The sequence below is a fragment of the Suncus etruscus genome, chromosome 6 (genome assembly GCF_024139225.1).
Source record: "Suncus etruscus isolate mSunEtr1 chromosome 6, mSunEtr1.pri.cur, whole genome shotgun sequence".
Classification (NCBI taxonomy): domain Eukaryota; kingdom Metazoa; phylum Chordata; class Mammalia; order Eulipotyphla; family Soricidae; genus Suncus; species Suncus etruscus.
The window spans coordinates 24,326,633-24,353,321 of NC_064853.1; the positions used below are offsets into that span (position 1 = coordinate 24,326,633).

The window sequence follows — 26,689 nt, forward strand, 5'->3', positions numbered from 1 at the left end:
TTTAGAGGCCGGAGTGGTGGCGCAGCAGTAGGGTGTGTACTTTGCATGCTCTAATTTAGGAAGGATCGCGGTTCAATGCCCTGGCATCCTATATTGTCCTCCAAGCCAGGAGCGATTTCTGAGCACATACCCAGGAGTAACCCCTGAGCATCACCAGGTGTGGCCCAACCCCCCAAATTTTATATATATAAAAATATTATATATTATATATATAAATATTATATGAATATATAATCTCTTTAGTCCTTGTGTTAGGTGAGGTCTTTATCAGCATGACGCCTTTAACCCCTTCTGTCGGCAGGTCTGACGAAGGGTAGTAGTGGCAAAATAATTTCACAGGCTATCACTTCAAGTTTCCTTGGAGTCAGCCAGATTTATTCTACAAGCCTGTCCGCCATGCATATTTCCTCACATAGCTTCCAAGCAGTTTCTCTCCTAAGCTGCTTCTCCTCTGGTTCTCTGCCTCTGTCTCCTTTTCTGCTGCTCTACATGCTTCCTTGATGCATTTTCCCTTCCCATCAGGCAACACCTTTTATTCTTTTATTCCAAGCCGCAGACCCCTCCCAGGTGTGTGTGGGGGTCTGACCATCCAGGTGAAATTAACTTAGGGTATATTGGGGGTTACACCATAGAAGTAGCTAGCATGCACCAGTTAGAGTGAATGGCCAGATAAGCATGTACTCACACAGACTAAGTACAACAAATGTAACAGTTGAGTGAGAATCAAATGAGGGAACAAAAAGGTCAGATACCAATATTTTAAAAGTTTAAAACACAAAAGAGGGACTGGAGAGATATTACAAGAGTTAAGGTGTTTGCCTGGCATGTCACATCTTCTGAACATGGCTATTGAGCAGAGTCAGGAATACCCCCAGAGCATTGCCGGGTGTGGCCTCAAAACAAAATAACTGGCACAAAACAATGCTAAATGCTCAGAAAAGAGATCCATCAGGTCCGCAATAGTGGGAAGGTGTGTGGGGGTTACTGGGGTGAAGGGGAGGGTTTTTCTATCCATATCACTTTGTTTTAAAAAACATCTGACCTGGGGCCGGGCGGTGGCGCTAAAGGTAAGGTGCCTGCCTTGCCTGCGCTAGCCTCGGACAGACCGCGGTTCGATCCCCCGGCATCCCATATGGTCCCCCAAGCCAGGAGCGACTTCTGAGCGCATAGCCAGGAGTAACCCCTGAGCATCACCGGGTGTGGCCCAAAAACCAAAAAAAAAAAAAAAAAAAAAACATCTGACCTGAATATGGTGAACAGGCATCTGGGTGATGAGTACTTTGCTTTTTTTTTTAATATGTGAAATAGTTCTATAATTGTGTTTTGCGGGGAGAGTGTGTTTGAGCCACACTTGCACAGGGCTTACTCCTGGCTCTGTGTTCAGGGATCACTCCTGACAGGGCTTGGGGAACATAAGCGGTCCCAGAGACCAAACCTGGGTTAAACATGTACTAGGCAAGTGCCCTGCCTGCTGTATTATTTCTTTGACCCATGGTTGTTTTTGTTTTGTTTTGTTTTGCTTTGCTTTTTGAGTCACACACGGTGACTCTCAGGAGTTACTCCTAGCTATGCACTCAGAAATTGCTCCTGGCTTGGGGAACCATATGAAACACCGGGGGATTGAACTGTGGTCTGTCCTTGGATAGTGCGTGCAAGGCAAATGCCCTACTGCTTGCACCACCGCTTTGGCCCCAAAGTTTGATTTATTTATTTATTTTTTTTTGTTGTTGTTTTTGGGCCACACCCAGTGACACTCAGGGGTTACTCCTGGCCATGTGCTCAGAAATTGCCCCTGGCTTGGGGGACCATATGGAACTCCGGGGGATCGAACTGCAGTCCGGCCTAGGTTAGTGCACACAAGGCAAACACCATACCGCTGTGCTGTCTCTCTGGCCCGACCCACAGTTTTTTATTTAAGAGATGAAATTTGCCTTGTCAACGCACTTCAGAAACCAGAAGCTTAGACCCGGGCCTTTTTGCCCACCTTGGGCTGTGCCCTATATGCCCTTAAATTTCTCAGTCTTTTACTTTTACTTTTACTTAAAGCATTGGCTGGGACAGGGTGGGCCCAGCTAGGAAGCCAGTGAGTTGCTGGCATTCAACTTCCTACTCTTGTCTCTCTTCCCTTCCTGAACCTAAACCCTGGTATCATTCTGAACAAAACATGTGTCTAGTAGTGTTGGTGGTGGGCTAGTTTCCTTCTTTTTTTTTTTTTTTTTTTGTTTTTGGGTCACACCTAGCAGTGCTCAGGGGCTACTCCTGGCTCTATGCTCAGAAATCGCTCCTGGCAGGCTCGGGGACCTTATGGGATTCGAACCACCATCCTTCTGCATGCAAGACAAACACCCTACCACTGTGCTATCTTTCCAGCCCCTCTTTTTTTTTTTTTTTTTTTAACCTAGCATTGCTCAAGGCTATTTTCAACTCAAGGCTAGGGCATTTGCCTTACACACTGACAACCTGGGTTGGATTCCTGGCATCCCATTAGGTCCCTTGAACACCCCCAGGAGTAATTCTTGAGCACAAAGATGCTCTGTAAAATAAAAACCACGAGTTGTGAGATCACCCCAGTCACTATATTTCAAACCTCACACAGCGGGGTCTGAAGAAACAAGGTAACAGTGAAGAAATAATAAGCCAAGCCAATCAGGAAAGTGAAGGAGTGGCTTCTCCCAAGTGTCTCCGAGTGCAAGACAAAACTAACTTTTTTTTTTTTTTTTTTTTTGTGGTTTTTTGGTCACACCCGGCAGTGCTCAGGGGTTATTCCTGGCTCCAGGCTCAGAAATTGCTCCTGGCAGGCACGGGGGACCATATGAGACGCCGGGATTCGAATCGATGACCTCCTGCATGAAAGGCAAATGCCTTACCTCCATGCTATCTCTCGGGCCCCACTAACTTTTTTTTTTTTAATTTAAATACTGAAGTTACAAGGTTGTTCATAATACAGTATATTTTCCACAGATAAAATTATTCATGGTTGGGGCCAGAGAGATAGCATGGAGGTAAGGCGTTTTGCCTTACATGCAGAAGGACGATGGTTGGAATCCCGGCATTCCATATGGTCCACAAGCCTGCCAGGGACGATTTTTGAGCATAGAGCCAGGAGTAGCCCCTGAGCTCTGCTGGGTGTGACCCAAAAACCAAAAAAAAAAAAAAAATTGTTCACAGTTGGGGCTGTAGCTGACCCAGGACCCAGGACCCAGGACAGACACGGTTCAATCCTCCAGAGTCCCAGGAGCGATTTCTGAGCACATAGCCAGGAGTAACCCCATGGTTGAGTTACAGTCATACAATGTACAACAATCTTCACTAGTGCACACTTCCAGCCACCAATTTCTTCAGTTTTCCTCTTACCCTCCCTGATGCCTTCTCCCCTTTCTGTCTCTGGAGCATACATTTTTCTCTTTCTCTTTCTTTTAGTTTCCTTTTAGATACTTTGGTATGCAGTACAGTGAACATTTCCCACCACCATTATCCCTAGTTTCCCTCCCACTCTACCCCACCTGCTTTCTGGAGCGGGTAATTTACTTTTCTCTTTTCTTTTTTGATAAAGTGGTTTGCACTATTGCTAATCAGTTCCAACCATCACTGTCACTGTGGACCATTCACTACCCTAACTGCTTTTTATCTCTCTTTGTGGCAAGCAAAATTTGACTTTTTTTTTTCTTTATTATATCAATACCCATTTTCCAGGAGGGGGAAGGTTGAGGGTGAGACAAAAATACCTATCATGTGGGCTTTTACATATCAAAGGAAGAGGTTTAAGGAAGGAGGAAGTTGGAGGACCACCTTTGTTTTGGGGTATAGCTACTACATACTATACCCCTCTACTCCTAAAACAACCAAAAACCCACCAGAGACCAACCCCAGGGTTCCCACATGCAAAGTAGTGCCCAGTCCTTTGAACTATCTCTCTGGCCCGAATTTTGCCTCCCTGTTTACTTGAGATTAAACCAAACTGCAGCGTCACGTGATTCCAGTAGTGTCCAGGGCAAGTGGTACAGCCCCCTGAGCCTCTCTCTCCTCTCTAATAGGGCTGGAAGCACCGACTTGTGATAGTGTATGAAACTGAGGGTACACAGGGTGAGGTGAGTACCCCACCACACCCTCCTTTGTCCATTCCCTGGACATCCTCCTGGTCCTCCAATAAGTGCCTGGCTCCTAGATGGCCTCTCAGGATGCTTATTCTCAAACTTTTCACTCCCAGAAGTTTCCTTTTTATTATTTCTACCATGCTTTGCAAGGGTTTGATCCCAAATTGCGTGTATTAAGTTATTATTAATGTATCTCCATTTTTTATTAATCAAAGACATGGATAGAACTGGCCCTCTGAGCTTCTGATCTGTACAGCCAGCCCGGAGCTGAACATAGTCGACATAATTCCAGCCCCAGGCCAAGGCACTCAGCCGTGTGTGTGGGATCTGGGTGACCTGAGGAGGGGTCAGTGGACAAGCATCTCTTCATTTCCTTTTTGGAATTGGCCCAGCGCTGCTGGCCGGGCCTGGGGAAGGGGTCACTGCTTTCCCAGGTCAGGAGCTCAGATTTGGGTGCCTCTTGGTAGCTCAGATGTCCCCTCGATCTGGCCCATCCATGCTCTGGGGATTACCTTAAGTAGGCTCTGTTTACCAGCCCCATGTAGAGAAGTGTGGGGTTTGCACAGTGGGAGGTGCCAAAGCTGTCAGCATGTGGCTTCCACAGGATCTGACCAGAGGCCACAACATCCTGCACTTGCTGCCAATGCACACCAGCCTGTAGCAGGACGAGGTGACCACCTTTCCTAGGTCCTGGGTCTCAGTACTCAGCCCTAGGAAAGCAGAGGAGGATGGCAGGTCACGTGGTCAGCTTTTTGTTTGTTTGTTTGTTTGTTTTGGGGCCACACTCAGCAGACACTGTTAGAGTGAACATGAGTGTGGAGGTAGCTTTCAACAGCCTGCTGGGCAAGGTTTTATTCCAATTTCAGGCTGTCTATGCCTTAAGTTACTCTCAGCAGAGCTCCAGGTGCAAGAAGTGTATAGATGGGGCCAGAGCGGTGGCACAGGGAGTAAGGAGTCTGTCTGCCTTGCACGCGCTAGTCTAGGACAGACTGCTGTTCGATCCCCCAGCGTCCCATATGGTTCCCCAAGCCAGAAGCGATTTCTGAGCGCATAGCCAGGAGTAACCTCTGAGCATTACTGGGGGTGGCCCAAAAACAAGCAAACAAACAAACAGAAAACAAAGAAGTGCATAGATAAGAGGTAATTCATTCATGGTGCATGGGAGAGAGTGTGGGGGTAAGTCAAACAAAGCGGGTATTTGTGGTTCAGTAACCCTGCGGACAACTGGAGATCTGGGGCAGGAGAGGCAAGGGAGCTGGAGCATTTACCATGAAGTCACTATACAGGTAGGCAGGTGATCGCAGTTCTCAGTTTTTATAGATCTGGCAGTGAAGGGACTGGAGTGTTAATATAGGATAAGTCAGTAAGTAGGGCACTTGTCTTGCATACCAGCCAATCCAGGTTCAATCCCCAGTTTCTCGTGTGTTTTCCTGAACCGTCAAGAAAGAGAGAGTAATTCCTAAGTGCAGAGCTAGGAGTAGACTTTGAGCACTGGCAGATGTGACCCCAAAACAAAGCAAAACAAAAATAGATCAGGCAGGAAAATGGATGTCCAAGGGTCAAACAACTGATGGAGAAATGGGTATTACCAGTAGAAGTGTTCGGCAGTACAGGAGAGTGAGCCCATGAAGGCAAGTACCCTACTGATGCTCTAATCCTATGTGAAAATGGGAGTTTTTGGACAAAGGCAAGTCAGTATGAGTCTGCTCTGGCCCACTCCCCTTAGCCCCCGATCATGGGGTGATTCCTGTCCTTTGAGAAGTGAAGGTGGGTGTCCCATCACTTTAGTGCTCTTTTGGGAAACAGACAGTGGCTGTGCCGGGCCCTGTCTGGCTTTAGACATTTAGTGAGAAGGAAACCTCAGGAGCCTCAGATAAATAGCTCCTGGTATTTCTAGAATGTCTCTGCTGGCTGCTTCCTGCTAGCCCTGCAGCCTATCCAGTATCCAAATGTCTCCCTAGAGATTCCCTAGAGCAATTGTTCACTCCCCCTACCCAGATTTGCAGGGTCCTCAGTAGCTGGGTTGCCTGTTCTTTCCTCACCTCCCTTCACTCTCTGACCAGCTCCCACATGCACCTCTGCACCTGGATATGGTTCCTTCCTTCCTTCCTTCCTTCCTTCCTTCCTTCCTTCCTTCCTTCCTTCCTTCCTTCCTTCCTTCCTTCCTTCCTTCCTTCCTCTCCTTCCTTCCTTCCTTCCTTCCTTCCTTCCTCTCTTTCTCTCTCTTCCTTCCTTTCTCTTTCTCTCTTTCTTTCTCTTTCTCTCTTTCTCTCTCTCTTTTTCTTTCTTTCTTTCTTTCTTTCTTTCTTTCTTTCTTTCTTTCTTTCTTTCTTTCTTTCTTTCTCTTTCTTTCTTTCTTCCTTTCTTCCTTCCTTCCTTCCTTCCTTCCTTCCTTCCTTCCTTCCTTCCTTCCTTCCTTTCTTTCTTTCTTTCTTTCTTTCTTTCTTTCTTTATTTCTTTTCTTTCTTTCTTTCTTTCTTTCTTTCTTTCTTTCTTTCTTTCTTTCTTTCTTCTTTCTTTCTTTCTTTCTTTCTTTCTTTCTTTCTTTCTTTCTTTCTTTCTTTCTTTCTTTCTTTCTTTCTTTCTTTCTTTCTTTCTTTCTTTCTTTCTTTCTTTCTTCCTTTCTCTCTCTCTTTCTTCCTTTCTCTCTCTCTTTCCTTTTTTCCTTTACTTTCTTATCACTGTAAATTAAAAATGACCACGTTATTAATGATTGAGTTTTCAGGGGTACAATGACCCCACACTCTTCCCTTCCAGTGTCCACTTCCCTCCACCAATGTCCCGGTTTCCATCCTGCCCCCCAGCCTGACTCTGACAGGCACTTTTTCTCTTTTCCTGTTTCTCTTGCTTCCACTTTTCATGCACTGCAGCTCCCAGGCCAGCTCAGTGACCTCCGGATGGCTGAGTCTAATGGAGACCCTGAAGAGTTCGATGCCTTGCTCGGTTCAGCAGTGAGTAGGAGGCTGACCTGGGTGCGTCTGGCGCCTGCCTGGCTCCCAACTCATGCCCATTTGCCATCACTGGCTGCTTCCAGCCCCCCATTGCTTCACCTCCTGCTTCAGGACACCCAGTGCACATCTCAGAAGTGTCCACCTGCGACACCAGATCCGTCACCTCAGGGTGGAGGAAAGGAAGCCCCCAGGATCAGCTTACTAATTCGAGGGGCCATGAATTATTCACCACTATTAGCTCAAGCCCTTCAACCTACCTCTCCTTCCCCTGCTCGACCCTTACCTCCCACCTGTGCTGAGCTTTGCCCAGAGGGTAGGACCCCCCCAGAGGACATGCTGACTGGGCCCGGGTCCTGTTTGATGCTGGTCCTCGCTCTGTTGGTACCAGGCCGCAGCGCTGGAGCCACAAATGGTAGGTACTCCTGGAGACTGGAGAGAGGGGGACCCAGAGGGACTGTGGCCTTGGGGGGTGGTGTCTCAGGAAGTGTCTGGGAGGAAGCCAGGTGGCAGAGAGTACCTGGGGAGGGGGATGGAAGAGCTGTGTGAGCTGAGGAAATGTTTGTTTTTAGAACAGGAGGACAGGTAGTTACCAAAAACTGGGATGTGCAGTTCCTCTCCCAACCAACTTTGAGGGGTGCTACTTCCTAATTCACTGCCCTAAAAGGTTAACTCCACCTCCCTGGGACTGCTCTGTCCTAAGGGGAAAGGTTAGAGAAATAGAAGCTTCCAGGGAGGAAGGGGTCTGTATTCTCTGCCCTCCCCCTAGCCTGTTCTACCACCAGCCACATTGAACTCGAACTCAGTTCCACGTCTAACCTTGGTTTTATGTGTCCTAGTTCAGCCTGTGCTGCCACCCCCTTTTAGGATTGTGCCCCAGCTTGTACTCTATGGTTCTTTCTGCATATGGAGTCCTTTTTCACTTCTTTCACCTTAAATCATCTGGCTCAGTCAAAGACTGCCTCCTGCAGGAAGCCTTCCCAAGTGTTGAATCGGGGACCAGATCGATAATATAGCGAGTGGGTAGGGTGTTTGTTTGCCTTGCAGGCGGCCAACCCAAATACAATCCCTAGCATCACATATGACACACACACACACCCCAAGCACTGCCAGAACTAATTTGAGCACAGAAAAAAGTGCAACCCGGCTGGAAAGATAGCACAGTAGTAGGGTGTTTGCCTTGCAAGCAACCGATCCAGGACGGATGGTGGTTTGAATCCTGGCATCCCATATGGTCCCTGAGCCTGCCAGGACCAATTTCTGAGTAGAAGAGCCAGAAATAATCCCTGAGCACTGCCGGGTGTGGCCCCAAAACAAACAAACTAAAAAAGAATGTATCTCTATTTTATTTATTTATTTATTTATTTATTTATTTATTTATTTATTTATTATATTTTGGGGATGTCACACCCAGCAGCACCCAGGGGTTACTCCTGGCTCTATGCTCAGAAATCACTCCTGGCAGGCTCGGGGGACCATATGGGATGCCAAGATTCGAACCACTGTTCTTCTGCATGCAAGGCAAATGCCTTACCTCTATGCTATCTCTCCAGCCCCAAGAATGTATCTCTAATGAAGGCATAAATATACCAACATTATTCTAATCTCAGAAAAATAAGTCTTTAATTTTACCATAGCTCATGTTCAGTTTTCTGAACAAAAATCAAAATTATTTGAGCAAAAATCAAATTGTTTGTTTTGGCGCCATATCCAGTGATGCTCAGGGCTTACTCCTGATCTGTACTCAGGAATCACTCCTAGCTGTGCTCTGGTGAACACAGCCCTTGAGAGGATAGACTGTGTGCAAGGCAAGCTTCCTACCTGCTACGTTCCCTCTCCAGGCCTGCAAAAACAAATCTTTTTCTAGTTCATAATCTCAGAATCCAAACAAGGTCCAATCCTCGCATTGGGTTAATTTGAATTTGATTTGATTTGAATCCTCTCTTTTTCCCCTCTAAGGGCACATGCCATGATGTTGAGGGTTATTTTAGGCCAGGGGTCTCAAACTCTCAGCCCGAGGGCTCCATACAACATTTTGTGGCCTGTGGCCGGCCTTCAAATATCACAGTATTTGAGATTATTCGCTTACCAAATAATCGCAATAAAAATCGCATTAGTAAGAAAAAATCGCATTAAACATTCGCATACCCCGAGCAGTTCCGTTCGGGGTATGCAAATGTTTAATGCGATTTTTTGCGATTTTTTTTCTTACTAATGCGATTTTTTTATTGCGAATATTCGGTAAGCAAAATCCCTTATGCGGCCCTGCCTCACCCCGACTTTGCCTCCTGCGGCCCCCAGGTAAATTGAGTTTGAGACCCCTGTTTTAGGCTTTGTGCTCAGGGATCTCTCCTGGAGGGGCTCAGGACCTTTTGAGGTGCTGGGAAATGAACCCAGGTCAGTCACATGCTTGGCAAGCCCTGACCCTCCTCTCTGGCTCCAAGGTATGCTGCTCCAGAGTCTCTTTTAGGCTGCCTGCACTGCGTCCTTTCCCCCACCTTGTTTGCTGCTGACGCAGCCTGGTTATATAGTTAATAGAATTTTTCATGTCTGACTTGGTGGAAGGTCTCTTTGCAGTGCCACTGAAAATGTTCTAGCTGCAGCAGCTCAGAGACAGATGCAAACACTTCCTCAAGTCCTGGGACCTTGTTTCTTTGTTTTAGCCACACCCTGCAGTGCTCAGGGGTTACTCCTGGCTCTTAGCTCAGGAATTACACCTGGTGAGCTCAGAGTCCCTATAGGATTTGAGGAGCCAAACCCAGGTCAGCTACATGCAAGGCAAATGCTTTATCCACTGTATTATCCCCACCTTTCTTTTAAGACAAGGTTACAAATAATGGTGCTTTATACCAGAGGTTGCAGGCAAGCAAGTCTGTGTCTGCTAAAATGTTAAGACTGGTTCTTGTCTCAAGGGTTATTAGCCTGTTCCATCCATTATCAAATTCTCTATAAACTTTACTTTGGGGATAATTTTGTTTTGTTTTGGGGACCATACCCAGCGATACTCAGAGATTTCTTCTGGTTCTGCACTCAATAATTGCCTTTAACAGTGCTTAGGGAAGCATATGGATGCCAGATACCAACCCAGGTTGGTTGCATACAAGGCGAGTGCCCTACCTGCTGTCCTATCTCTCCAATTCTATTTAGGGATGCTTTTTTAAATTATAGAAGTTTCAAACATTTAGCAATATTTGATTTATTCAATGTTGTTGAGTTTTCAGGGCTTCATATTTCTAGGTAGACCCTGGAGTTATCTCCTATCCCCCCCAAAAAAAAATTTACAGGGTGCTGGAGAGATAGCACAGTAGTAGGGCATTTACCTTGCATACAACTCACCCAGGATAGATGGTGATTCAAATCCCAGCATCCTATATGGTCCCCCGTGTCTGCCAGGAGTGAGTCCTGAGCACAGAGTCAGCACCACTGGGTGTGACCCAAAAACAAACAAGCAAAATTTACAGGGAAGACATATTTCCCTAACTACATGGTTTTCCTCTCCCCTTTGACCCAGTGGACAGAATAGACATTGATGATGAAGTCAAAATTTATTATTATTATTATTTGGGGCTAGAGTAATGTATTTTCCTTGCATGTAGTTAACATGTGGACATGTGGATAATGCACTGGCCTGCATCATGTGATCAACCTGAGTTTGATCCCTGGCACCTCATATGCTTCTCCAAGTCCACCAGCAATGATCCCTGAGCATTATCTATTGTGACCCCAAAATAAAAAAGTTGTATAATTTTATTAAGATCTGAAAGCATGACTTTCTATTATTGCTATTCTTTCATTATTATTATTATAATTATTATTATAGTCACTCCTGGCTGTGCTCAGGAATCATCATAGTCACAGCTAAAGGGCCTTAAGGGGGGGAGGGACATAGTTCCATTAATTAAATTCAGGGCCTCACAAGGAGATGTACACTGTTCCACACAAGACATATCCCAACCTGCTATCATTGTTATTCTTTCTGTGGTTGTATAAATTACAATTTTCTTTATCAGTTATTTGTTAATTCCCAAAATAAAGTCCATAACAGGAAAGGAACATTCTCTTTCTACACATCAATTTTCAAAAACTGAATTAGTGGACTGGAGGTAGTTCAGTGATAGAGCACCTGCCTTGCATGTCTGAAGGCCTGGGTTCAATTCTTCTTCTTCTTCTTTTTTTTTTTTTTTTTTGGTTTTCGGGTCACACCCAGAGGCTCAGGGGTTATTCCTGGCTCTACACTCAGAAATCGCTCCTGGCAGGCTCAGGGGATCATATGGGATTCAAATCACCGACCTTCTGCATGCAAGGCAAACCCTACCTCCATGCTTTCTCTCCAGCCTGGGTTCAATTCTTAGTATTGCCACCAACCCACCCCCCAAAAAAATTACTGCCTCAGAAACCTCTAAATTTATGGACCTCTTTTTAATTCCTTCCTTCCTTCCCCCTTCCCCTTCACATTTCCTCTTCCCTCCTTTCCTCCTTCCTGTCTTTCTTTCTTTCCTCATTCCTTCCTTTCCTCCTTCCTGTCTTTCTTCCTTCCTTGTCTCTTTCCTGTCTTTCCTTCCTTCCTTTCTTTCGTCCTTCCTTCCTTCCTTTCTCTCCCTTCCTTCCCTCCTTTCTCTCCCTTCCTTCCTTCCTTTCTCTCCCTTCCTTCCTTTCTTTCTTCCTTCCTTCCTTCCTTCCTTCCTTCCTTCCTTTCTTCCTTCCTTCCTTCCTTTTTCTTTCTTTCTTTCTTTCTTTCTTTCTTTCTTTCTTTCTTTCTTTCTTTCTTTCTTTCTTTCTTTCTTTCTTTCTTTCTTTCTTTCTTTCTTTCTTTCTTTCTTTCTTTCTTTCTTTCTTTCTTTCTTCCTTTCTTTCTTTCTTTCTTTCTTTCTTTCTTTTTCTTTCTTTCTCTCTCTTTCATTTTTGAACCACACCTGAACACTAAGGGATTACGCCTGGCTCTGTACTCAGAAATCACTCCTGACCTACTCGGAGGACTATATGGAAAACTTGGATTCAAACCTGGGTCAGTCTCCTGCGAGGCAAATGCTCTACCCGCTATACTATTACTCTAGTCCCCTTTAATTTCTTTTGAGTTGCATTATGATTTCATGAATTTTGTTTATTTGATATGTTCCAATTCCCTGATTTTTTTAAATGTTCCCAACTTTATTTAAACACTTATTTTATAAAGTTTTTCATAATACAGTAGTTTCAGGTAGTCAATGTTCAACACCAATCTTACCACTAGTGTGAACTTCCCTTCACCATTGTTTCAAGTTTCCTACCTATCCTCCATGTCTGTCCACAGGTGCAAAATAACTTTTACTTTATATTTCTTATCACAGACTATGTTTTACAATGGCTCTGCTAAAGTCTTTGTCTGAGGATTTACCGAGCTGTTTGATATCAGCTGAACCTTCTGTGTTATTATTTTGCCTCACTAAGCTTAGTGGGCTTCCATACAACTTTCCCATCTAATTTGCTGAGTTCCTACTAGGTTGTCAGTGCTGTGAAGTTAGGACATGTTTAATGGCCGCATATGTGTCTGCATGCTTCAGGAGCTGTAGAACTGGGATTATTCAGGTGCTTGGTGTATCTCCAAGATTTATTTCGGAGCTATGGAGCTGAGCCATTTATAGACCAAAGATGTCAGGTGCTAAGAGGGATGCTGGGCCTCTTAGCAAGATGGGAAATAAGTACCACCCCTCCTTCCTGAGAAGACTCCAGAGATCTGAGCCCAGAGACCAGTTTACCTGGGAGGATTCATGCCCTCAACTGAAGCACTTTAATAAAAATTTGTTCATTTTTTTCATTTCCCTGCCCTGCCCTTTGCTGTTGATGTGTTGGAGTGCCTGGGAATGCACATTGTATGCTGTTCACAGGTGTTTAGCTGTGGTGCTATACAGTACACATACATGCTGCTACAGTGTTTGCTGAGGTTTTCTATATGATGTTACTAAAGTCATTGTCTGAAGATTTGTTTTTTTTTTTTTTTTTTTTTTTTTGGGTTTTTGGGCCACACTTAGCAAACACTCAGGGATTACTCCTGGATCTGCGCTCAGAAATCACCCCTGGCAGGCTTGGGGGAACTCTATGGGATGCCGGGTATCGAACCTGGGTCAACTGCATGCAAGGCAAATGACCTACCTGCTGTGCTATCGCTCTGGCCCCACAAACTACTTACTCTGTAGAATCCACTAGGACCATTCTCAGCACTGCTGGGCTGGGGTGCCTTACAGTGATGGGTCAAACTCAGGGTCTCAGCTATGCTCTGCCACCTGAGATCCAGCCCAACAAGCTGCATTTAAAGAGTCCAGCAGTTCTTCCTGTTTCCTCCCTGTTTTACTCCTCCCCCTGACAGAGGATCATTGAATTGGTTTCCTGTCATTGTATTTTTAACATAAATATAGGTAAGTAAGTACACCGAACAATGTGCTTTTCACATCATAATGAGTGGGACTTAATTTCACTTATTATTATTTATTTTTAGTTATTTTTAGTTTGGGCCACATCCAGAAATTTCCAGGAGTTAATCGTAGCTCTGCTCTCAGAAATCACTCCTGGTGGTTCCCAGGAGACCATATGGGATGCCAGGGGGGTCGGACCTGGTTTGGCTGCAATACAAGGCAAGCACGGTACCTGCTGCACTAACTTCCAGGCCTCATTATTCTTTTGTGGGAGATGGCTTACTCGGTGATGCTCAGGGTTACTCCTAGCTATGCTCTCAGAAATCGCTCCTGGCTTGGGGAACCATATGGGACGCCGGGGAATTGAACTGCAATCTGTCCTAAGCTAGTGCAGGCAAGGCATATGCCTTACCATTTGCGTCACTGCTTCTCTCCCCATTATTATTTTTTTTTTTTTGGTTTTTGGGTCACATCTGGCAGCACTCAGGGGTTACTCCTGACTCTGCGCTCAGAAATCACTCAGAAATCAGAAAGGCTCAGGGGACTATATGAGATGTTGAGATTCGAACCACAATTCGTCTGCATGCAAGACAAAGGCCCTACCACTGTGCTATCTCTCTGCCCCCCATTACTCATTTTTAAGTGCTCTCTGTGTAGGTAAGCCTGGAGTATGCTGGGTTTTTTTTGCTAACACTTCTCCATAGAAGACCCCACTCTTTTTTTTTTTTTTTTTTTTTTTTTTTTTGGTTTTTGGGCCACACCCGGCATTGCTCAGGGGTTATTCCTGGCTGTCTGCTCAGAAATAGCTCCTGGCAGGCACGGGAGACCATATGGGACACCGGGATTCGAACCAACCACCTTTGGTCCTGGATCGGCTGCTTGCAAGGCAAACGCCACTGCACTATCTCTCCGGGCCAAGACCCCACTCTTGAATCTATTCTCTTCTTTCCCCTCTTGTGACCCTTGTTTTCCCCAACATGGGCAGACATAAGGGCTGGAACCTTTTTTTTTCTTTTCTTTTCTTTTTTTTTTTTTTTTTTTGGTTTTTGGGTCACACCTGGCAGCACTCAGGGGTTACTCCTGGCTCAACGCTCAGAAATCACTCCTGGAAGGCTCGGGGGACCATATGGGATGCAGGGATTCGAATCACTGTCCTTCTGCATCTAAGGCAACCGCCTTACCGCTGTGCTATCTCTCTGGCCCCAGGCCTGGAGCTTTCACCTCTTGTCCCTACTATGACTTTTCTTCCATCAAATGATGATCATTGAATGAAAGAGCAGCAGCCACTACTGAGAGAATAAAAGAATGAATGCATGAATTGGTTCAGGGACCTGATCTCAAGCTCCCCTGCTTCACCCTCAAAATCCTACTTCAAACTTTTTATTTTGCAGTATCAGGAATAGAACCCGAGACTTCACTCAAGTGAGTCTGGTGCTCTACCATCGAACCACTTTCCTGACAAGACCCCAAGTTGGGCCGAATACCCAACACCCCAGCGCTGACTCTAAGCATCTTCTCTCTTGCTCCAGGTGTCAAGTGTGGGGGAGTGCTTTCGGCACCTTCTGGAAACTTCTCCAGCCCCAACTTCCCCAGATTGTACCCCTACAATACAGAATGCAGCTGGCTAATTGTGGCGGCTGAGGGCTCTTCCCTCCTGCTCACTTTCCACGCCTTTGACCTGGAGTATCACGACAGCTGTGGCTTCGACTTCCTGGAGATCTACAATGGAGCCTCTGGGGACAAGGGGAACCTGCTGGGAAGGTTCTGTGGGCAGGTGCGCCCGCCACCCTTCACCTCCTCCTGGCACATCATGTCTGTCGTCTTCCACTCCGACAAGCATGTGGCCCGCCCAGGGTTTTCTGCAGGCTACCAGAAAGGCAAGGAGTCCCTGACAGTGGAAATGTAGCCTTGGGGTGGAGGTGGAGGTACAGCCAGGCTAAGGGAACTTTTCTTGGGGAGGGGGCACACCCAGCCATGCTTAGGACTTACTCCTGACTCTGCATTGAGGGACTAGGCAGTAGCTAAGGGGATCATGTGGGGTGTCAGGGATTAGAATGGTTTGGTTGTGTATAAGACAAACACCCTACCTACCTGCTGATCTATTGCTCTGGCAGATATCTATTTTTTTGTTTGTTTTTTTTTGTTTGTTTGTTTTTGAGTTACACTCAGAAGCACTCAGGGGTTCCTCCTGGCTCTATGCTCAGAAATCACTCCTGGTGCGCTCAGGGGACCATATGGGGTGCCAGGATTTGAACCACTGTCCTTCTGCATGCAAGGCAAACACCTTACCAGTGTTTACCTTACCTTACAGGCCCCGAAGATATCTATCTTTTTTTTCTTTTTTGTTTTTTTGGGCCACACCCTGTGAAGCTCGGGTTACTCCTGGCTACGCGCTCAGAAGTTGCTCCTGGCTTGGGGGACCATATGGGACGCCGGGGGATCGAACCGAGGTCTGTCATAGGCTAGCGCTGGCAAGGCAGACACCTTACCTCTAGTGCCACCCCACCGGCCCCGCAGATATCTATCTTAATATCAAACCTTAACAGATACTTTCAGCATCTGAGCTTGATGTGGTGGTAGGGATAGGAGGCAAATGGTCATGGGCAAAGGGACCTGTTTAGAATTTTGGTCTTTGCAGGCTTCTTCCTCCCCTATGTCTCTTCCCTGTTCCTGAGAGCCCCAGAATCTCACCCCAACCTTGCTCTCTGCCTCCCTAATTCCTCTCTTCTCTCCCCCACTGCAACACCCGATCTCCCTATTCTCCTAAGGCCAAAGCCTCTGGAGTTTATTCATGTCAGCTCAAGCAACAGATAACTGCAGAGGCCTGAGGGGGCCCCAACTGCAAGTGGGAAGAGGAGGGGGTGTTGGGTGGCTGGCTACTCCTGGCTGGCTTTAGAGGCAAAGGATTGTAGACTGTGAAACCCAAGAACCACAGACGGATCCAATCATGTGGTGGAATTCTGGACTGAGAGCTTTTTTAGAATGTGGAACAATCAAAGTCGAAATACCATGGGGCAATATTCTCCGAGGTTTTCAAACACAGGAGCTGCCCTGTATCGAATGAAACCTTATGTGAATGCCTGATATGTGAAAGAGATAAAGGTAGCATTGTAGTGGCAGGCATTTATTTGGAACCAATTTCATGTTTTTAACATTTACTTATCATCAGCCCATCATTGCAAGCATGAGTCAATGTGGATGGCTTCCAACCCGTTAAATGTTTACAATATGAGAGATGTGGCTGCCGGTGCTGTTTTGAATTGCGTTGGGAATAGTTTGAAGGGGTTCTGGGGAGGTGGCTCAGTGTAAAGCTCTTTTGTTGTTGTTTTGTTTTGTTTTGTTTTGTTTCGGCCACACTCGGTGATGATCAGGGGTTACTCCTGGCTATGTGCTCAGAAATCGCTTCTGGCTTGGGGGACCATATGGGATGCCAGGGATCAAACTGTGGTCCGTCCTAGGCTAGCGCGTGCAAGGCAGATGCCTTACGCACTACGCCACTGCTCCGGCCCAGTGGTAAAGCTCTTGCACTGCAAGCATGAGGCCACATGTTCGGTCCCTGCACCACCCCACATGCCATGTGTGATCCCTCTTATGAGCCCCCATGTTACAAGTATGTGGCTCTCACACCACTCAAAGTGTGTGTGGTATGTGGCCATCACAACAGCAATGAGACATGAAGAAGAGAGTGGTTTGGAGTACAGTGGCATAGAGCACAAGACTGACATTAGCTCTTGTCTGTGGAGGGTCCCCCACCTACCCCAGGGGCTGCTATATCCCCGAGAGGACTGGCATGTGGAGGGGAAGTCACAGACACCACACTCTCCTCTCACAAACAGCTGGTCCAAGAGGAAATGTGCTGTGTCCAGGGTGGGACACAGCAGAAGGAGGGGATGCTTGTGCAGCACACCAGACCTTAGGGGAGTGACTCCGAACATCAGCCCTATTGAGCCTCCCAGTCTAGTCTGACCTCAGGGGTCAGGGCTCTAGATTACACAAAACTGTGGGGGCTTCCCAGTTCCTCCAGGGCACAGACCCCAGAGAAGGTGGACTTGAGGGACACTGGCTGGAGACTTGCTATCCCTCTTCTCCTGTAGCTTCCCACAAGCTCAGCGCCTACCTGGTAAGGTGTTTGGATCAGACTGGTGCCAGGCACCTCACTTCTGTCCCTACCTACTGGGATGGGACAGTGAGAGCCAAGGACTGGGGCCTGCATTCTGCAATAGGTCCCAGACTTAGACCCACTCCCAGTTACTCCTGCATTTACTCTTGAGGTTCATTTCAGAGTTACTTCCTCAGTTATCCTCATAGTTAATAGTTTTTTTTTTTGTTTTTTTTTTTACTTTATTTTTTGTTTCTTTGTTTTGGTCACATCCAGAAATGCTCTGGGGTTATTCCTGGCTCTGCACTCAGGAATCACTCCTGGATGTGCTCGGGACCATATGGGATGTCGGGGAACAAACCCAGGTCAGCCACATGCAAGGCAAATGCTTTACCCACTGAGCTATCGCTCGAGCCCCTCTTGCAGTTACTCTTGAAGTTACTCTCACGGTTACCCTCACAGTTGCTCTTTCAGTTTCTCTCAAAATTACTCTTGTAGTTATTCTTGAGTTGCTCTAGCAGTTACTCTCCTGGTTACTCTCAGAGTTACTCTTGCATTTCCTCTCAGGGTCACTCAAGCAGTTACTCTGCTTTAACACACCCTTTTGCTTACACGCCCTTTCTGAGGTCTCAGCAGGTACCCTCCCTTCCTTCCCCCACTTGCAGTGCCCTCAGCCTGGACTTTGGCAACTCTGGGATATAGATGCAGTGGTTCCCTCCCAGCACCCAGGAATTCACCAGCTGGCCTGCCAGTGCCCTCACTCCTCACCTGGGGTCCCCTGTCTCTCCCAAAAGGATGCCTGGGCTCCCCCTACTTTTTTTTTTTTTTTTTTTTTTGGTTATTTGGGTCACACCTGGCAGTGCTCAGGAATTACTCTTGGCTTTGCTCTCAGAAGTCACTCCTGGCAGGCTTGGAGACCACGTGGGATGTTGGGATTCAAATTGGGATCCGTCCTATATTGGCTGCATGCAAGGCAAACACCTTACTGCTGTGCTATCATTCCGGCCCCTGGGCTCCCTCTTTTGCCTCTAGGATCTGCTTGGGAACCACAATCCCTGCCTGATTTTCCATGCCCCTTCCCTCAGCAGAGATGGAGGGTTGGGGTAGATTGGGGGAGTGGCTTGGCTCCCAGAGAGGCTGGTGGGACTGGAGGTTGAAGGTCACTCCTGCGGCTTCTTTGCAGATGTGTGTGGTGGCGTCCTGACTGGCCTGTCCGGGGTCCTCACCAGCCCCGAGTACCCCAGCAACTACCCAAGCAGCGTGGAGTGCCGCTGGGTGATCCGGGCCTCGGGCCCTGCTGCCATCAAGCTGGTGTTCATGGACTTCCAGGTGGAGGACAGCGAGGGCTGCCCTTATGACTATGTGGCTGTGTTGGGGGTACCTGGCCCGGCTGAGGGGCACCGCTACTGTGGCCGCACCAGACCTCCCACCCTCGTGTCATTGGGCCGCGAGCTGCAGGTGGTCTTCAAGTCCGACTTCAACATCGGAGGCCGGGGCTTTAAGGCCTACTACTTCTCAGGTAGGGGGCCTGGGGGGGGGTCCCCTGCATGCTGGCTTCTTGCTGTGGGGCTCTCATTCTTTGGGTCTGCACCCTTCCATTTCATGCTTGATACTCACATGTCCCTTCCTCCAGGAAGAACAGCTGGCTGAAAATTCAACCATCCAGATGTGTCTTCAAGGCAGAACTTACCCTATCCCTTCTCTGTGTGGTGTGGTGTGTATGTTGCTTGGTCCTGTCTGAGTTTCTAGGGACTGATTTTCATACCTGCTATGTCATTTAGTCGGTGTTTGCACAGGTGCATGAAGTGGAGTTAGAGCACTGTCTCATGGAGTGGATGGACTGATGATTAATGAATCCTAGGAGACTTCCTGGAGGTGGTGAGAATGGTGCAGTGCTCAAAAGGAGCTAGTCAGAGACAAAAAGGCACAGGGATCTGCCTGAGCAAAAGTGTGAAAGAAGAAGCAGGGAGGGGGCTGGAGCGGTGGCACAAGAGATAAGGCATCTGCCTTGCATGCACTGGCCTAGGATGAACCACAGTTCAATGCCCCGGTGAACCATATGGTCCCCCAAGCCAGGAGCGATTTCTGAGCACATAGCCAGGAGTAACCCCTGAGTGTCACCAGGTGTGGCCCAAAAACAAACCCCCCCCCCCAAAAAAAAGAAGTAGCAGGGAGTGTTGGAGCACTGGAGGTGTTGGGTGAGGCAGGGAGCCAGGGAGGAGAGTGAAAGGGTAACAAGACTCCTTTCTGCCAGGGTCTTAGAGTCAATGGACACACAAAGGTATGAGGTAGAGCTGCACAGTGAATGGGGCTCTGCCCATAGAAGGTGCCACAGGGCCTTGATGTGCTGCTCCCATGAGTTTCAGCTAAAGCAGCTTTGGGGACAGCTACCTAGTCCTGTGCCAGCCTGCCAGGGTGGCATGAACACCCATCACTTTTGGCATGGGGTACCAGTGTCTTCCCTGCCCTGCAGGAGAATGCCAGGAAGTTTACACAGCTGTGCGGGGCAACTTCTCCAGCCCACAGTACCCTGGCCCCTACCCCAACAATATCCACTGCCACTGGGCCGTCCGCTTGCCGCCTGGCTACCGGGTCAAACTCTTCTTCCTGGATCTGGAGTTGGAGGAGCCCAACAGCCTGACCGGGGCCTGTGACTTCGACCACCTGGCAGCCTATGATGGGGACAGTGAGGAGGCGATGCTGCTGGGCAGCTGGTGTGGCCGCCACCTGCCTCCGCCCATCATCTCCAGCCAGAACCACCTCCTGCTGCTGCTGCAAACAGACCTCAGCACTGCCCGTCGTGGCTTCTCGGCTGCCTACATTGGAGGTAGTGGTGAGGAGTGTGGGTGTCCTGTGAGGTGTGGGTGCTATTTGTGGGCAGATCCGCCCTCTGAACCTTGTCTGCTCCTTCACAAAGCCAGGAGTTCTGACCCCACAGAGAAAGGCCTGTTGTAGTGGCTGGAGCCAGAGCACAGGCAAATCACTTGCTTCTGAGTCCAGTGCTCCCATGGCTGAGATTTATTTATTTATTTATTTATTTATTAATTTTTGGTTTTGGGGTCACGCCCAGCAGCTCTCAGGGGTTACTCCTGGCTCTACGCTCAGAAATCACTCCTGGCAGGCTCGGGGGACCATATGGGATGCCGGGATTTGAACCACCATCCTTCTGCATGCAAGGCAAACACCCTACCTCCATGCTATCCCTCCGGCCCGGCTGAGACATTTTTGAAGTCCCTTTTGGCTCTGAAGGTCCAAGATTGGAGCCTGGGTTTTCACCCCTTTCCCTTTCTACCTCTGGATACGGCAGTGACTCATCCTGGCTTCTGTTCTGTGCTTCCCTGCAGCCCCCACCCCACCCCACCCCCACCTTCCTTCCCCATTCCTGTGAAAGCCCAGGGTCAGACAAGGGCCTTCGTGCTGGCCAGGTCCAGCTGTGGCCCAGGCTGCCGCCGCCTCCCAGCAGGAGGCCAGTCAGGGCATCAATCAGAGTCGACACACAGTTCAGCGCCACCGAGATCATCGCGGGAGACGTGGCCCATAAATCCACCGCCAGACACCAGAGGCTGAAAAATGTCTGAAGCACTTCCCGGAGAGGCTTGAGAGCTCCAGGCAACTGCCTGCTCTTTCCTTCCTTTCCCCCACTGCCCCTAAGCACATGAGTGTACATGCACACACCCAGAAGCATACGTGTATGCTCATAGAGGCACATACAAGCATGTACATAGGAGACACACATACTCACACACATGTACATATGGAATATGCATAATACCCTCACATGTGCACAGACATATAGACTGGAACTCACAGGCACGCTCGCACACACGTAACAGAATGCACATGAATTTCTGCACCCATATGAATTCATGGCTGCACACACATACACAGATGCACAAAAGCACAATAGAATGCTTCCACAATACCTGTGTTGTGTATACAGAACATGTCTGCACAAATCACACACAGAGGTACACAGCAACACATGCTTAAAACATGCATGTGCTGGGCCCGGAGAGATAGCACGGGGCATTTGCCTTGCAAGCAGCCGATCCAGGACCAAAGGTGATTGGTTCGAATCCCAGTGTCCCACATGGTCCCCCGTGCCTGTCAGGAGCTATTTCTGAGCAGACAGCCAGGAGTAACCCCTGAGCACTGCTGGGTGTGACCCAAAAACAAACAAACAAAATGCATGTACCAGTGTACCTACATACACACTTCCATGTATGCACACAGAAGCACATACAGAAAACATACCTGCATGTCTGCGCGTGCACACACACACACACACACACATACACACACACACACACACACACACACACACACGCTTTCACAAACCTGGGCATTTAGAGAGTATCAGGCCCTAGCTGGAGGGTGCAGAGACCAGGAATTTGGTTGTGAGAAAACCCACTCAAGGGCTCCAGAGATGCTCAAAGGCCTAGAGAGGGTAGGAATTTGGAACTTAATCTCTGGCATGACATGGTCTTGGGAGCACTTCCTCAGCAGCTTCGGAGCAGTGGAGCTTGAGCTTGAGCGTGAGCTCTGAGCACAGCACAAAACTCAACAACAACAACAACAACAAAAATCCCAACTCTGAGAGAGCAACCTTGATTCTTGGCGTTCCTGCTTCTTACAATGTTAAAGCAGTTTAGCTGGAACGAAGAGAATGCCAGGGTTTAAGTGCAGGTCTCACATGCCTCCAACCTGGGTTGGATCTCCCAAGCACTGGAGGGCCCTTGGGCACTAGATTGGTGTGGGTGACCCCTGGCACCTCCTCGGCCCTCACATAGAACTGACGCCTGATTGGCTGATAATCATCATGAGCCACGCCCCCTGCAGAGCATAGCTTGAAAGAACCCCCAAACAGCTATGGGGCCTTAGTGGAGAGGGTTTCCTTACACCCTTTCCAAGAGTACAGCCCCCCTCATACATGCCCACTGTCTATTTCTGGGCTCCATCCCCACCACACACACTGGACAATTCTGTGCATTTTCCTTTTAACTGTCTCTCCCCCCCCTTGAGAAGGGAGCTTTCAGAGGGCAACTCTTTGGAGGCTCCATCCTACCCCATTTCTGTGTGTAGTGTTGAGGCTAGTGCCTGCGCATGAAGGGTCGTGATTAAAAATTTTTGTTAGATATGGGGCCAGAGAGATAGCACAGTGGTAGGGCATTTGCCTTGCACACAGCCTATCCAGGACTAAAGGTGATTCGAATCCCTTCATCCCATATGGTCCCCAGAGCCTGCCAGGAGCACAGAGCCAGGAGTAACCCCTGAGGGCTGCTGGATGTGACTCCCCCCCAAAAACCAAAAAATTAATTTTTGTTAGGTGGTTGAAGGAATTGCCAGGCATTGACAAAGGGCCCCACCAAGAATAGCTTCTAGTACCATAAAGGATTCTGTGTTTGCTCTGGCCGTCCAGAAGCTCTGTCCCTGGTCCCAGGGTCCCGTGCAGCACGCGGGCACCTTTCCTGGAGAGCGCATCAAACACACCAGGACAGGCGCTGGACCCTACTTTGGGCCTGGGTTTTCCCTGCCTTCACCCCTTGGCGGGGGATTGGGAGTGTGGGTTGCGAGGGCCACTCTGCTGGTCCCCCATGCCTTCATTCTGTCTCTCCGGTCCCCAGTGGTGCCCATAAACGTGAGCTGCTCGCGCAGCGACTTTCAGATCTTGATCTCCATGCGCGCACTGGCCCCACTGGAGCGCACCAAGGTGTACTTGGGCAGCCGGAGCTGTGCGGCCCAGGAGGTGGGAGGCAACTTCCGAATCCAGGCCCGCTTCGACACCTGTGGCACCGAGTCTCAGGTAGGGGCTGAGGGGCCAGGGGAAGATGGATGGGACGGAAGGGGACAGGGGTGCTATCTGAAGGAGCACCAGCTCCCCACTCCTGGTGCTGTTGCGGGCTCCCATCTGGAGGCGGAATTCAGCCCCCTGGCTTTAGCCCAACAAGCTCACTCAGTGTGGACACAGGCAAGGACTCCGAGGAGGTGAGAGGGAGGGGGTCTGGCTGCACCATCTGGACTCCCCGCTCCTGCCAGGCCCCTCTCCCCGGTCCCCACTCTCCTCTCCTGCCCCCTCTGTGGAAACAAAAGACCTTCAAGTAACAGGATCCAGGTCCCTGGAAAGCTTCAGCCAGTGAATTCTTCTCCTGTCCTTGACTTGGGGCCATGCACCCAGGCTCGGGCAGCCGTCCAGGCACTGTGGGTGTTCATAGTTTGAGCAAGGGGGGTGGGAGAAGAGAAGCCCCAGCCTTGGCATTTGGGCACTTGGCAGAATCCATGTACTTCCCAGTGACCTGGCCTTGCCCCTGCCTCCTGCACCCAGCCAGTTGGCTGGTTGCCTCTGTTCCCCCTAGGCCCCTTCCTGTTGCCAGAGAAAGAAGTGGGGCTCTGTCTTGGCAGCCAGCCGGCCAAGACAGCCTGCCTCACCCCTTTTCCATGAGTAGTCCCAGGGGTCTTCTCCACAACATCTCCCTCTAGGGGCCAGAGAGGTGGCACAAGCAGTAGGGTGTTTGCCTTGCACACGCTAACCTAGAACAGCCGCTGTTCAATCCCCCTGACATCCCATATGGTCCCCCAAGTCAAGAGTGATTTCTGAGCACAGAGCCAGGAGTAACTCCAGAGCATCACCTGGTGTGCCCCCCCCTTCCCAAAAAGTCACATCTCCCAGCAGTGGGGATGTCCAGAGCATGGATGCTCCATGATTTCTAGAGCTGAGATGCCCAAGGACTCTGGGTGTCAGGGTCATTGTGAAGCTCCCTGGAGACCCACAGGTCACAGCTCTTCACCACAGCCCCTCTATGTTCCAGAACTCCACACCCAAGTCCAGTGGCTGCATAAAGGGTGGTCAGAGTAACATCTGCATGTCTGTGTCTCTCACTCATGAGCCCCCAGTACCCCACTCCCATGGTCATGTGGGTCTTCATCTTTATTCCATATACTTGTTGGGGCCCTTCCTGAGCATCTTCCAGGGCAGAAGTGATAGCACAGCAGGGAGGGTGCTTACTTGCCAGATTTGATTCCCAGCATCCATGAGCATAGCCAGGAGAAATTTCCAAGTGCAGAACTAAGAATAACCCCTGAGCATCACTGGGTGTGGCCACAAAACAAAACAAAACAGGGGCTGGAGAGATAGCATGGAGTTAGGGTGCTTGTCTTGCATGCAAAAGGACAGTGGTTCAAATCCCGGCATCCCATATGGTCCCTGAGCCTGCCAGAAGTGATTTCTGAGCATAGAGCAAGGAGGAACCCTTGAGTGCTGCCTGGTGTGACCCCAAAACAAAACAAAACAAAACAAAATAAAAAGTGGGATCAGGGAGTGGGGGTTAGATCATATCTGGCAGTGCTCAGGGGCTATTCCTAGCTCAGTGCTAGAGGGTCACCACTGGCAGTGCTAGGGAACACTGGTAGTGCTGAGGGACCTGATGAACATTAGATATTGCACTTGGGACTGTTGCCTGCAAAGCAGGAGCACCAGCCCTTTGAGCTGCCTTCAGCCCTGAAAGTACAGATATTAATGGTACCAATAAGAGATGGTTATTATGAAAATTAGCTGCTCACAAGGTAAACGACAGAACCTAGATGTGATAACACCTCTGTTATTTTTATTTTTGGGGGTAGCTGCACAACCACCTGTGTCAGAATGTACCCCTGGTTCTGGCTTTTTTTGGGGGGGGTTTGGGTCACATCCAGCAGCTTTCAGGGGTTACTCTTGGCTCTGTGCTCAGAAATCACTCCTGTCAGGCTCGGGGACCATATGGGATGCCAGGGATCAAACAGTGTCCATACTGGGTTAGCTGCGTGCAAGGTAAACATCCTACTGCTGTGCTATCACTCCAGCTCTTTACCCCTGGTTCTGAACTCAGGGAACACATCTGATGTGCTCTAGGGACTATAGGGGTGCCAGGAATTAACCCTGGGTTGGCCACATGCAAGGCAAGTGCCCTACCTTGTGACTTATACCTTCACCCCCAATATGTCATTCTTACTGTCTTTCCTAGACCATCCTCACCTTAAAGCTGGGGCAAGCAAATCTGACCTTTTCCTCTCAGACAGCCCCCTCATTCTAAAGGGGTCACTCACTTCTGCACAAGGTGGGGCTGTGACCAAGTTGGGTTTTGGGAACCCAAACTATAGGGGAACAAGAAGTGGCCCATCCCTTGGGTATGAGCGAGTGCCCCTTGCCCCACAGAGACGGAACCACACATCGGTGATTGTCAGCGTGCTGTACATCGACTTTTCGGACAGTGAGCAGGAAGATGTCCATGAGTATGAGGTACGCTGCGAGCCACGGCGCAAAGAGGCATCCGTGCACCTGCTGTCCGGCTCCGATTGGCTGGGTCCCTACGCCGCCACTGCCGAGCATCTGCAGGAGGCACCGCCTAACGACCAGGTGGAGGTGCCAGAGGGGCCCGTGCCTGTGGTGGCCCAGGACACCAGTGACATGGTCTTCCTGGGCCTATGCATCCTGGCCGGAGTCCTCATGGTCATTGCCATTGTGGTCCTGATGCTGCTGTGAACAGATGTGGCAGGCACCGAGCATGGAGCAGAGTCTGGTTGCAGTTTGGGGACCCCACAACATGGCTGGGCTGGCCATGAGATGATGAGAGCTGGGAGGTCGTGGTCCCTCACCAAGTCTGTTTCCCTGCTCTACCCCTCTCTGGACCTGTATGAGAGAACAGCACGCAGGAAGAATTTTGTTTTTGTTTTTGTTTTGTTTTTTGTTTTGGGGCCACACTCGGCGTTGCTCAGGAGTTACTCCTGGCTGTCTGCTCAGAAATAGCTCCTGGCAGGCACGGGGGACCATATGGGACACCGGGATTTGAACCAACCACCTTTGGTCCTGGATCGGCTGCTTGCAAGGCAAACGCCGCTGTGCTATCTCTCCGGGCTTGCAGGAAGAACTTTGTAAGCACTGGCATCCCACACTGTCCTAGCTATTGTTAATTAATTTAATTTTTGTTTTTTTTTGGGGCCACATCCAGTGATACTCAGGGGTTACTCCTGGTTCTGTGCTCAGGAAGTACTCCTGGTGGGCTCAGGGGACCATATGGGATGCCGGGGATTGAACTTGATTGGCCATGTGCAAGGCAGGCACCTTCCCCAAGGTGCAATCTCTTTGGGCCCTGCTGTCACTTTTAAAGCTCTCCATGAGTGCTACTT

At 48.9% G+C, this 26,689-nt stretch overlaps 1 protein-coding gene across 1 annotated transcript; it reads left to right on the top strand.

The window, feature by feature from the left end:
- Positions 1 to 7,206: 7,206 nt before the first annotated feature.
- Positions 7,207 to 26,215, top strand: CDCP2 (CUB domain containing protein 2). Its single transcript, XM_049775176.1, has 6 exons — positions 7,207 to 7,457; positions 14,961 to 15,308; positions 18,714 to 19,049; positions 20,004 to 20,357; positions 23,155 to 23,333; positions 25,719 to 26,215. Exons 1-6 carry the CDS (start codon positions 7,262 to 7,264, stop codon positions 26,043 to 26,045), a joined length of 1,740 nt encoding a protein of 579 aa, XP_049631133.1. The 5' UTR covers positions 7,207 to 7,261; the 3' UTR covers positions 26,046 to 26,215.
- The last annotated feature ends 474 nt before the right edge of the window (positions 26,216 to 26,689 follow it).

What these genes read in the sequence shown, in the direction of transcription:
- CDCP2 (XM_049775176.1), top strand. Translation starts at nt 7,262, where the DNA reads ATGAATTATTCACCACTATTAGCTCAAGCCCTTCAACCTACCTCTCCT. An exon ending in TTCTGCAGGCTACCAGAAAG is followed by an intron (nt 15,309 to 18,713) that starts GCAAGGAGTCCC and finishes GCTTCTTTGCAG; the next exon opens with ATGTGTGTGGTGGCGTCCTG. An exon ending in CCTGTGGCACCGAGTCTCAG is followed by an intron (nt 23,334 to 25,718) that starts GTAGGGGCTGAG and finishes CTTGCCCCACAG; the next exon opens with AGACGGAACCACACATCGGT.